Below are 13,295 nucleotides of genomic sequence, written 5' to 3' on the forward strand. Positions count from 1 at the left end.
TAGGAGTCTCTGCTTCTGTGATAAATTAACTGCTTTTGTACTTTAGGCTTCACATTGTACATTTGGAAGAAGAATTTCCATACAGTGCTTTGGATATATGCTGTCTTTTTTGGTGCTGTTGGGTGGCCTCTGTATTGAAACAAATTGGTCAACCTTTCAGAGGAGCTGTCTGGGGAAATCTGACATGCAGGCTGTTAAATAAAGCATGGTTCAGATTACAATAACTTTTTACTACCATAAAGCTAGTTAGACTTTCTTTCATCTATACTGCTTAGTATTTCCTGCTTTTTAGACACCTCTGTGCATGCTTGTGTTCTGTTTGAATTGTGGCAGTCAATGTGAAACCCTATCAGAAACTTTCTAGGTGTAAAAAAAAGCTCTAGTGTGCTATTTTCCATATTGTTTGCCACTTCTGTACAAGAATCTAGTAGTACAAGAAATGTATTAATCTATTTCCACAGTATTATTTTATAATTGTGTATTTTACTTAGTATATTAAACAGGTTTCGGTGTACTCATTTTATCATACCTATTTATTATATCTTTATTCCCAATTCACAACTGTTAGCTGTACGCTGTTTAAAGTGAGACATCATTGAGACTTCTTAATAGGGTTTTCTGTAAAAACAAAAAAGATCAGGCACCTTAGGATCAGGCTCAGTGAAGTAATGAGCTGCGATGCTGTCCCCAGATCAACAGTGCACATGGAACTACCTGATGTCTTCCTTTGCTCAGTGGGAGGATGTAACTTTTGCCACCAGGCAGGAGCATCTTTACAGCTGGAGTACCTCTTGGTGTTGCAGCTGGTGCATTTAGTAGATGTTGAGTAAAGTACTTTTCAGCTAATTCTGCACCCATCTCCTCTGGTGTAGAAGAGCACAGAGTGTGTGACCTTGGTGAACATCAAAGTATCACCATAGGCATACTGGCTATGACCTGTCCTTAAGCAAGTTGCTACTGATCGCGTTATTTTTTAAACTGTTTCACTTCTACTGACAGTTGTCAACAAGATAATTCGAGCATGTTAAAAGCAGGACATAGGAAGTCATAGGAAATCTCATAGGAGCTGACATCACTGTTTTCTACACTGCATGTCATGCAAGATTGATAACCTCTTTTGCCTTTTCTGGGCCCTCCCCATTTCTTACGCTTCTAATTTACATCACTCTGGATTTTAGGTTTACGTTTGTTAAATGAATTCAGTGTTATGGACTTTTGCTGTAGCTTTTTCCACCATGACTTACATAGGTCAGTAAAAGATTTACATAAGAACTTCTGTAAGTTGCAGTGTCACAATATTTTTTTCCTTTGAAAGTGTTAAAGATGTACAGCATAGTAAGGGCTACACTTGGATATCACTACTAAAAATGGAATTCCTTCCTCTAGCTCCAAGAGGATTTGAGTATACTATATGTATAGCAAAATGCTTCCGTTTAAAGAAAAAATGTGATTGAACATGCATAATTTAAATGTACAGTTGTTGAGAAATGCTGAAGTTAATTTTATCTTTGCATTCTTTTCCTTTTTTGTATGCACCTTAACCAGGATTTTTAATAATGCAATTGCCCAGTGTTTTCTACATAGGACAGTTGTCTGATTCAATTCACAAAGTGGACCATGCTAACTGAATTGACCTTCTGTTCAATAGTTTTGTATACTTTTCATTTGCTTTGTAGCCCCAGCATTTGCTAACTGCTACACTAGCCAGTGCCCACGTTTAAAGCAAGGTAACAGTCGGTGTTGCCTTCATTAGGAGGAAGCTGTTCTTCAGCTAGGATAAAATGTTGCTTTATTGCTCCATTGCTCAAGCTTCTTACAAAAAGAAAAACAATTAATATACACATGATTTACTTAACTTGTTAAGTTTTTTTCCTCAGAACAGGATTGCCCTTTACGACAATATTACAAACAGTCCTACTACAGATACCGCGAACTTACTCACTTGGTGTGCTTTCAGTGAGCTTCTCTTACTTTGTTGCCTGTGAAATTCGGTTATGACTATTTTCTCCTTCATTTTTATTATAGGAATTTTTAAGAGGAAGAATGATAGGTATGAATTCTCAGATAACGTCAGCAGGCTGAGTGGCTATTTAAGAAAATGTTTTCTTTTGGAATAAAGTTATGCTGTTTTCCTGATAGGACCTCAGTGGCAACCTCGCCTCTGTTGCTATGAGGCAGCACAATGGACTTCGCAGGGCATTGGAAGTACATGTTTTGTGTGCAATTCTGCCATCCTCGTGCAATCAAAATTTTCATTAGCTCTTTAGAAGTCAGTGGAGATATTTCCAGCACAAAGATTGCAGAATTGAACTCCTAGTTAACACTTAATACAGGTCAGAAATGAAATACATCTACTTCTCTTGAGCCCAGTGGAGGACATTCAGAAAAAAGCTAAATCCCTACTGGATAAAACAGGCCGTCATCAAAACTTTCTCCTTCTCCTCCTTCTCTTTCTCCTTTTCCTTCGCTTTCTCCTCCTCCCTCTTCCTCTTCCTCTTCCTTTCTCTTTCTCTACGTACATTTAAAGTTCCGTTACTGTAGCTTGGTAGACACAGTAGCATATAGCCAGATGTAAATGCTAATAATTTTTAAGGTGTCTTAATTTTGCAAAATTAAATGCAGCTCTAGTGACTGTATGTATGATGATCTTTTGCACCATGAGAAACGTGCTCAATTGATACAAACAACAAATAACTTATAAGCGAAGTCGAAGCTTCACTGTTACTGCTTTCCTACCTGTTACTCATGTAACTGTACAAATGTTGCAGATCATTATGGACTAGACACAGTGACATGCAAATCATACTTACAATAAGTTTTCTCGAGTGATTTATGGTGACCTTTTCATAGTAAGTAGCATTAATGTCTTTCCAATTCTGGGGCTTCTGTAGAAAAAAGTATTACAGAAAAGTACAGCAGAGATTTTTTGTCTGGTTAGTGATCCCTGGGCATAGTTCAAGTTAATGCAGAGGAATGAGCAGCCAAACTGTCACAATTAGCAGGTGCCATCCAAATATCTCTGGAAAACATTCTGTCATTTTTTGTGTGCATTAAAAATGTATTTATTGAGCAATATCAGGTTTTAGGTTCAAATGTATTATACAACCAAACAAGGCAGAACTAAAATGAATGTACAAATTCAGTCGATATGTAGTTCAATTTTTGCAAAGAGTACTTTATTTCTGTAAGGTCTGTTCTTAGCTCAGCAGTTTAGTACCACTACCAAATAATACATCAAATACATTTTTCTTTAAAGCCAAGCTTAATATACTAGCAGGTGTCTCACTGCACAGCAGATACCATCAGACTCTGCTAGGCAATAACTCTGCAATCCTTCTGTTTCTTTTAGATTTGCATGCAAACTGTTTTGCCACCACACTGCAATTGCTGTTGCTGTGTTTCAAAATGGAACCTCCTTCCTCTTCATGTTAATAGCTAATAGGTGAAGCTGTATTTTACAAGGGAAATAAACTTCTCCTTTTAATAGTTCTGATCTTTTAATAAGGATCCCCAGCAAAGCAGGATATATTTTAAAGTAGCTGGAAATTTGCCCGAGTACAAATTTTGCATCTGTTTTAGATGCCCCATTCACACTGGATTCACTGAGTTGCAATTGCAGAAGATGTATTAATTGCAAAATTGCATTTCTTACAGTAGTTTGAGGTTTGATTCTTTTCTTGCATTGGAATGAAAATGACAGGGCCATAGTGATTTCAGTTGGGTTACTTCTGATTTGCAGTACTGGTGTCTTATCAACAAGAAGCAGGTAGAGCGAAGAAAGCAGTCCCATTGACGTAATGATGGCTCTTGCCTCCTCCTTTCTCTTACTAGTTTCTCTTGTGTCTCAGCCTGGATGGCGTGCTGTTTGGGACAGGACGCAGGTCCTATCTGTATCCTCTAAATGAATGTTACACTTCCAACACCGTGGGTGAGATACTCTTAACATTGCCCTAATTCTTCTCCCACTGAAATCAATGCTGAAAATCCCATTGACCCATATAATGCCAGAAATGTCAGTTCTGCTGATCTGTTGTTAGAGTGTATTGGAGTATTATGAATTACAAAGGAAAAAGGGACAAAGTAAAATACTATAATTATGTGGCCTATTCAGCATCATTGGTTCTAGAGAAAATTAAGATTTATTTCCATACATGGTTCCAGTATCACTCTTCCTGATTAGTAGTTATAGCTTGCTGTTTGGATGTAATGATTTAATTGCAGATATGACATGTTGACAGTGGATATTTTCCAGTTGCTGCTGATTGCGAGCATTGTATCACTGTTGTGTGTGAAAAAAGTCTAAATATACCTTTTGAAAATAAAGGGCTGGAATTTCAGCTGGTGTACATTGGTGGGATTTCACTGATTTCCTTCCCTAGGATTTTATGTGTTGACTGAGGTAGTAGCCCAAAGAGAAAGCAAAACACAGCTGAACTGAATACTTGCATGATGCCTCTGAAGTAGGTTGCACACCTCTCAGGCTTTTTTAAACTTCTTTCTACCTATTTGTGAGTTTTAATCTAGAAATTAGCTAAGAAGTTCCTGATAGTGGACATTTTAAACACTGCTTTCCTGTTGTACCACAGTAGAATTATTGGGAACATTGAAAGTGTTACTTGCTCTTAGGAATTTTTAATTGCTCATTGCAACTAACAATAAAAATACAGGCTAGATGAATTAGCAATTGAAAAAGTGTGATTGTATATGGAGCAGATAAAATAATTCTTTTGTGTTATTTTTTAAAGAAAAAGACAAAAACGATTTGGAGAAGATTAAAAAAATAAAAAAACCCCAGTCCTCTCTGCCAGGCCTGGACGTCTTACAGGGACACCACTTTCAGAAAATGAAGAGATGGGTAGAATTAGTAATCACTTAAAATACGTTAGCCAATAAATTTCTATGTGAAGAGATTCAACAGGTAGCTCCACTGATATGTGTAGAATTATTAGAAATAAGGAGAAAAAAAAGATTATCCTTAGTAGCTATATTCTTTGATTGTTCAAAGAGATGTAACATTCTAATTCAGAGTTTTATTTTTAATGCCAAGTAAACAAGGTTTAAGCTGTCTTTATACAGGGACACACAAAAGTTCATTCAGAGTAGCTGAAGGTGTGAATTGTAATTGGATTAGTTAAACCTTATTGTAGCCCCATGTGGGCACTTTCAAAACTGAAGTTAACTGTTATTTCATTTACTTTAATTCATGATAGTGTTTTCATTGTGACTTGAAGTCACTGAGTTTAGTGTACTTCAGTTCTGAATGACAGTGTCCATACATAAGGTTTAATGAAGGTTAACTAATGCACTGCAAAATTAGCTTATTCCTGAGGAATGATACCATCAACCGTTAGTTGAACATTTGAAAAGAACATTTGAGCACCACTTTTAGAGAAATGCACTTCAAAATAAACTTTTTGTTTCCCTTAAATGTGATACATTGATAATCTTTCTCTTAACAGTCTTCTGAAATCACCACCGTGTTTCTTTCTGTTTGGTCTCTTTCACAATACTCGCCGCATACTTGGACAGGACACTGGCTTAGGAAACCACCCTTCTGTTTTCCTCAATGCTACCTCCAGCTGCTCGTTCCCATCCATGCGTGGCCACCCAGCGCCACTTCATTTGTACCAGTGGAGGAGTTTGGAGTCCTTTTTGGTAAACTTGATCGAGGAAGGAAGGGTGTCCTTGGTGCAGAATGATAGATGTACTTCCTATACAGGCCATTTCAGAGGTCTAGTTTGCAAAATAGCCTCACAAACAGGGGGACGGGGACAAGGAGGAGCAGAGGTTGCGGAAGGTACTTAGTCTAGCTGTATCACCAAGTCTCATCAAACTGTGGCTCAAGGGAGAAACAGGAATGCATTTGATGCTGTGTCTGTATATAAAACAGATGTGATAGTTTTACTACTAGGTGGGGACTATCTACACTGCAGGCATGGCCTTGTACTCCGTATGTGCTTGCTGTTTCAATATCATTTTGATGCTGTTTTTTGTTATTGTAGGTTGAAATGCTTTTTTAGTTAGTTTAATTCTTGGCTTGTTGGCCAGTGAGTAACCTAATTTTTTATTGGAGGAACACATTTGAATGCAATAGTAGATTAAAGTATAGGAAGGATATCGACATTTTTGATCCTCTGGTAGAACTCACCCATGAAAGTTAAAGTATATTCCATTACTCTAGTGTATTCTATAGGTTGGCAGTTTCTGACGAGACTGCCTGGAAGCAGTTTTAGGCACTCTTAGTAAAACTGATGTAGAAGGTGAAGAAGTTGCTTGGCTTACTTGACCTGGAAAAATCTGTTTCCAAGGTTTTTTTTAGCTGGCTTTGTAGTACTGCTGTGGTAAGTGGTCTGATCACAGCTGTTCTTTCAATTTGGAGGTAGCTCTGCAGCTTGACTCACTGGTACAAATTAGTTCTGACACAAATAGAGTTAAGCCCCATCTAATTTGCCTCATACAATGTTTACCATGACCAATAAGGTGAATTTACCTACTCCTTATTTTGTACTCTACTGCTTGTCTCACTGCCCAGCCTTAATCTTCCTTAAGGCTCTTTCTCAAGGGTTAGTCTGTGGTACAGCTGAAAAATACTGCAAATCTAGTTGGCTATTTTAGCTTTTCTATTCAGTAGTTTTCTTCTCTTACGGGAATCTTCTTCGTAGCTTCTTGGTAGTGCTTTACCACTGGTTCTCACTCCCTCTTGTTTGTCACTCACCATTGCAAACATATGCAGTACCTTTCTCCTTCTGAGCCTTGCCCAAGCTTTTTTATTGGAATGTTAGGCAATGTCAAGATAATACGTGATAGCAGCTTTGATGTTAGCAGTGTGAAGGAAAGGGGGAAAAAAGGTGGCATGTTATAGTCAGTGAGTCAGCATCTGTCAGATGGTGTCTGGTAGCTTAAGGTTAAGTATACAAATTTCTGGGAAAACGAACACGCTGGATTTGACAGCCAGAGCCTTAGAGCCTGATTTCCGCTTGAACTAAATGTTTTTATTAGTAGCTCTAAATCTTCGGTGAGATACAGCAGTCGTGTATAAAACTGTTCAACAAGAACATACTGTAGGCTGAAGGGAGGAGGATGTGCACCCAGGAGTAGGAATGAAATACAAAAGAGGGAGGTAGAGGCAAGACGGCTGTCTCCCGAGCCCTGAGAAATAAGGGCATTCAGAGGAACGTAGCCACCAGAATTTGATGCCAAAATATTTTGCTACTTTTTCCTCACTCATCTTATATAGTGGGATTTCCCCAGTATCTTTAGGAGAAAAAGTAAGCTATTCAATGTTAATCTGTTTCAGATCTCAGCACCACTCATATAAGTCGGGAGCTGTTCCTTCAGCCAACCAATCAACTTCATACAGATAAACCGAGAAAGGAATTTGGTCCTAGAATTGATGTTTCAGTTCCTGGTTATAGGTCTGAAGTCTCCCCTGAAAGTAAGATACATGTTTGGAGACGTATTCCCCCTTTACACTTGTTTAACCTCTTTGCATTTATCAGTCACTACCTTTTATTAGTTGTGAGCGTTATCATGTTTGGATGATAGGGTAGTTCATTTTTTTGAAACCAAGAGGCTCAATCCCTAGCAGTACTGAGAGAACTAAGATTGTAAAGGGATAAAAGACTTTTTCCTTTTAAATAATCTCCTATTCTTAAAAAAGTCTAATACAATAAAAGGCCTGCAAGCTTAATCAGTACAGCATTACTGAAAACATCTTTCAAAATTCTTTAGCACTTTTCACTGTGCTCCTATTTCTACCTGCTGTTCAAGCTATCTGTTTCAGTATTCAAGTAATAAAAAAATTTCAAAGGCATTGAGCCTTTTAATTTTTTTTGGGGGGGATTAAAATTACTATTTGACAGAACATTATATTATAGCCTAAATCTGTTGGGATTCTTTGCAAGATCTTAAGTTTTGGTTGTGCAGTAATTGGACTTTGTTTTCATGGCGTGTCAGATTCTGGTTTTTTTTTTTTTTTAATTGATGTTAAAAATTACTAAAATACATGTCAGAAAACCACATTGTCTGATTAATTTTTTTTTTTTATTGATAGAGGTGAAAGGATCATATTCCATTATTCTTTTTGGTATAGAGCGGCTTCATGTTTTAATGCCAAGATGTTAAGAAGAATATTATAAGAGGATGCTTGCTGAAAATGTAAAACCAAATGATCATTTTTGTGTGTGTGTTTGATTAATTTTCATGTTGAGTGACACTTCACTAGGGTCTGTGAACTCTCTTTGTACTTTCCCCATGACAAAGAAAAAGTTTAGAGGCGGCATTACAGTGAAGCAGAAGGGGGAGCTGTAGAAGAGTGCTCAAGTCTTGGGTTGTTAAAGAGGTTTTCATGCCATCTTTTCTCCTCCCACGTACCGTAGGGTTATAGCTGAAAGTTAGGAAGGTGGCTGAAGCATATCTTCATGCTCCAGCATACTCCAGTTGATGGAACAGCTTTTGTAGGTGATAGACTTGCGAGTTTATGATGGGAAGCAGCCTTGCAGCCAGATGGTTCTGGGCATATGTGTTTGTGAGAAAGTGGCTTTAAGTCACTTTACCTCCTTTGGAGCTGTGCTGAGCGCAGCTTAGATTCAGGCAGCTGTGTTTTCAGTGTCATCTTCCTTTTCTGTTCGGTGGCTTGCGTCTTTCTTCTGTTTGCTTTCGTTCTTTTCTATTCAATGTAAAGCTGAAGGGGTGGCTAATACTCCTGTCCTGGAGAATTACAGTGAATGAGAACATGTCTTCTACTCCTTTGCAAGCTACTTAAGACTTAGATATGGGTCCCCAGGAGGAAAAACGATTTCTATTCCTGCTTGTTCCATCCTTAGAACAGACAGGCAGGGTATGTATAGATCTTTGGCTCCTATTTTAATACTTCCTGGCATGTATTTGATACTGATACGTATAAGCCTTTTCTCTTCCTTTTTAAATTGAGAGCCTGTCCATGAAAGGTACATCAAGAGAGGCTGCTAATTTGATAATGAGAGTTCAGGCTGGGTCATGGTAACCCTAGCTAGCTTTGAAGTCATCAGCTTGGACGGTGGTAACAAAATGTAACTTTACAGCACAGCGGGGAAGTGTTTGGGTCTGGTGGTGTCCTCAGTTTAAAAGCAAGCTCTGGTGTGAGGACACATATGATAGAGATCTGTAAAAGTATGAATGGCTCGGGGAGGGTGAAGCAGGCAACAGTAGTTCATTGTCTCTTCTAGTGCCAGAACTAGGGAGCAACAGATGACACCAGCAGACTGGCAGATATTGGAAACAGAGGCATCTTCACACAACAGATCACTGAAGTGGGAAATGCTTTTTTATAAGGTGTTGCAAATGCTAAACATTTATATGGGTTCAGAAAACAACTGGCCAAATTCACAGAAGATAACTATTAAATAAAAAGATACTAATCTGCTCAGGATTCCTTGTGCCATGAAGTGCTGGATGCTGGGAGAGCATACTGGGGAAGTATCACTGTATGCTTGCCATGTTTTATACCCTTTCTAGGTGTCTGCTACTGGTTATTGTTGAAAACAGGATACTGATATATGAGGACGTTTGATGGGACCGGGTTTAGTAGCTTTATGCTCTTGTGCCTGTAGAAAGTGCACTCAGATTTTGGATTGCCATGTAGATTTACTATCGGAAGCATATTTTGATGCACATTGTCACTTAGGATTGCTTTTTGTGTAATACGCATTCGATAACACTCCTAGTTTGAGGCTATGTATATGATCTCAATGCAGCTTCCATGAAATAATGGAAAAATGGATGATCAAGTTGTATGGTACCAGGACTGTACTCGTATGTTGTGTTTATCATTGTATTTTCTTATTTCATTGTGAATGTTAGCAATCCTTTTGTTTTCCTTTGTATGATGAACATGTTAGATTGGAGGCTAATAAATTTTTAACTGAGTGACGAGCCATATCTAAACCTCCCAACCTGTGTATTGGGAGAAAAAAACAAACGAAAAGGGCAGAAGCATTTCATCTCTTTGCAGTCTTTCTGAATGCAAAATGTAAAAGCTGAATTTAATGCCTAATGGTAGATTGGGAAATAGGTTTATTGACTGGATGAAGTAAATCCTCAAGTGTTCCACCTGTTTTATTTTGCTGTGTAACGATTCTGAAAGCAGCTCTCAGAAAGACCAACACATGCAGCATTTTCTAGTACCACTTAGAATGTACATGTATATTTGTTGTTATTTATTTACCTTGTCCCACTTTTGTTTATTCCTATTTTAGCTTTTTAATTTGCAATTCAACTTCTTTAGCTTTGAAAGCTATTGAATATTTCACTGTGCCTCAGATGATTCTGTATTTTTAGACAAAATGGAAGCACAGTGTGCTTTGGGTGCAGCCTATATAATATTGTCTTTTTTCCAAGTTATTCTCATGACATTGTTAAGACTAGGCACTGCATTTACAGAGTCAGTGTTCTCATTTAGCCTTCCTAGGCTGTGATTAAATGGGAGTTGCTGCTTGTTGTACTATGAGTTGGCTGACAAAAGCTAAATCTGTCACAGGTGCTACAATTTGTGTATCAGAAAATTTGCTTTCCAAATACTAATTATTCCCAAAGTATCTTACTTCACACAAAGCACAGATAACAGAGTCAGCAAATTTGTCCCAGTTTTATCATTGTGCTGTAAATTAGGGTTTGTCTCCTACCATTGTGTGAAGTGAAGATGGTAGAAATTCAAATGCAGGAGAACCCATTGATTTACAACCTCTGATGTGTTTTTTCACTTAATTCTTCCAATCAAAATGCTGGAAATATATGTTACTCAAATAATCATTGCTGAATTTCACTTCTGTAATTGAATGAGCTGTTGTCTAGGGACATAGGATGGTGGGAAACTGACAGTGTAGTCTATCCAGATGTCATTAAAAAACAGAAGCATTTTGTGCCTGAAACGCCCAGACCTAACCTAGTCACATGCTTAAACTATTAATTCGGGAAGTTAATTTGATGCGATGGTAGCTTATTAGGCATTATCTTTCTGGTTGCTATGGCAGAAGAATGGACCCTCGGTCATTGAAACTGTGGCTGAATGAGTGAAAGCATTCAGTTTATAACCTCCCCAGAGCTTGAGTCACGTATGTTGTGAAAACACACATGTATGTACCTGCGCACAAGCGCGGAGTTGGGATCCCGTCACCCCTCTTCCACCGCTCCCTGTCGTGGAGAGCCTTTGTGATTGAGCCTTGTGATTGTCATGGAGAGCCTTTGACGTTGAAGCACCAGGATTTCCCTAGATAAGAGTTTGTAGTTCAGGTAGGCTATTGCTCAGTTAAATCTTTTGTAATAAATCTAGCTATCATCCGAGTGAGCAAATTTTTGAATGACCTGCTAAAATAGCAACTGGAACTGTGTTTCAGCAGATTCTCCTTTCATTGCCGAGAATTACCAAGGAAGCCCTTCTGAGATTACACAGTATTTTAAATGTATATTTTAAATATTTAGCTTATAGAGTGACTTACACAGAAAAAGAAGAGCATTGAACGCTGTAAATGAAATTTTTAGCAACAATTTTTGCATTGTAAACAAGCTTAAGAAATTGTTTATTTACTCCCTTAGGATGAACATATTGTATATTTCTAGATTTCTGACAAATGCAAACATTAATGTGATTTAACTTATAGCAGTGATTCACAGCTCTAGTTGTTTGGCTTGTGTATAGTAATACTGATTTGTATTTTTATTTTATTTCTGTAGGACTATTTAACCATTCACAAGTATGGCAATGCAGCCAGAAATGATCTCTGGAACACATTGTCAAAGGTAAAATGCTTTAATCTATTGCACTGAGGGAGAAGCAGGAATTTACTGTGGTAAATTTTCTTGTTGAGGTTAGGAGTGAATAGTACATACTGAGATCTTCAGACCCCAGAGCAAATATAAAAATAGATGCAAAGAAATTCCATTTGAGTTAACCTCGTGGCAACATTAAAATATGTTTTTTGCAGCATTTCTATTCTTTGTTGTGATAGAATATATTTACTTGCTTGTGCTATGTCACTGATGTGCAGTAAAAGATACTTTGTGGAGTCCACTATCATTGACTTTAGTGGCAGCAAGCTGAGACCCATAAGCTGGAAGGCACATGAAAGTGCTGTGCTTTGGCATTGACATCAGGTGTGTTTGTGATTTTGTATGGAGTTATGATTTGAGTGAACGACAAAACTATTAAAGCTTTGAAGTTTGGTGTAAACAGGTAAGTATTTGCTGTAACATTTGGCATGCTGTATAGACTTACAGTTGCTATGTCCATGCTCCCTTTGGTTGCTATGCCCAAGCTCAGCTTGCGTTTCTAGAGCCAGCTGCAGGGATCTATAAGGGCAGAGTTTAATTTTCAGAAAGTGAGCCAAGCATGCCTGAATTTCTTGCCTACAGAGCTAGTCTGGGCACTCCAGAATAAAGACAGAGTGCAAGGCAATGTAGAGTACAGTCAGGGAGTCTGGGCACAACTACCAACTCAAGCCACGTGTAGACATGACAATCTAGTTATAACTCTTGACACCAAAGCTAGGATTCAGCTGGAGGTCAAGACACCTGCATTTATCTAGACAAGCAGGTATATACATACAAGCTACATGTCCAAGCTCCAGTTGTTGTCAATGAGGGCTGGATTCAGTTGCCTGTTCATAGACATCTAACAACGTTTACCTTAATTTATCCTACCTGTCTTCCAGCTGCCACATGCGATAAGCATGTCTGCTGTAGGTCCACCAGTTCTGCAAGAATGTGTTGAATATTTTAGGATGTCTCATTTGACACTTGGTGAATAGGAACAACTGGAATCCCAGAAATCTAGTCAATATAGTCAGCAGAGCATAGAGAGCAATTCAGTTGACTAGCCACTACACGATTATTTTATAATGAGCCCGAACCACTGACTGTTGACTAGGGACTTGAGATAGTTGTTCAAATATAGGCAACTAGTGCCAGATTAGGTGCAGTAGGGTGTTCAAGACATTAAGGTGGGTCTAATCGATTTGACACAAGATCTGTGGGGAAATCTGTACTCTTCTGGAATAGCAGGTCAGGGTCAAATGACATTAGCCACCTATGTGTGGGCAACTGAACTGAGTCCTATGTCTATACTGACTGTTAATGAGAGTTGAGATGTGTAACGTACAGTCAGGCTTTTAAATCTATGTCTTAATCTGAAGTTGAATGCCACTGCAAAAGTCTTTCTTGCTTCTCACCCGGTGTCTTCCTATGTTAAAGCCTTTGGGACAGTTCTGGGTGATGGGAGGTAGAGCGATGAATGTAATCTTGAAAGAACAGCAGAACCCTCA

General features: G+C 38.3%; 1 protein-coding gene across 1 annotated transcript in view; it reads left to right on the forward strand.

Moving 5' to 3' along the window:
- TRHDE (thyrotropin releasing hormone degrading enzyme) overlaps positions 1 to 13,295 on the forward strand; it is a 218,084-nt gene that overhangs the window by 127,961 nt on the left and 76,828 nt on the right. The window contains exon 8 of the mRNA XM_075150062.1: positions 11,710 to 11,775. Coding sequence (XP_075006163.1) covers positions 11,710 to 11,775 — 66 coding nt within the window. The remainder of the gene's footprint in view (positions 1 to 11,709; positions 11,776 to 13,295) is intronic.

The sequence above is a fragment of the Calonectris borealis genome, chromosome 1 (assembly GCF_964195595.1).
Source record: "Calonectris borealis chromosome 1, bCalBor7.hap1.2, whole genome shotgun sequence".
NCBI classification, from domain to species: Eukaryota; Metazoa; Chordata; class Aves; order Procellariiformes; family Procellariidae; genus Calonectris; species Calonectris borealis.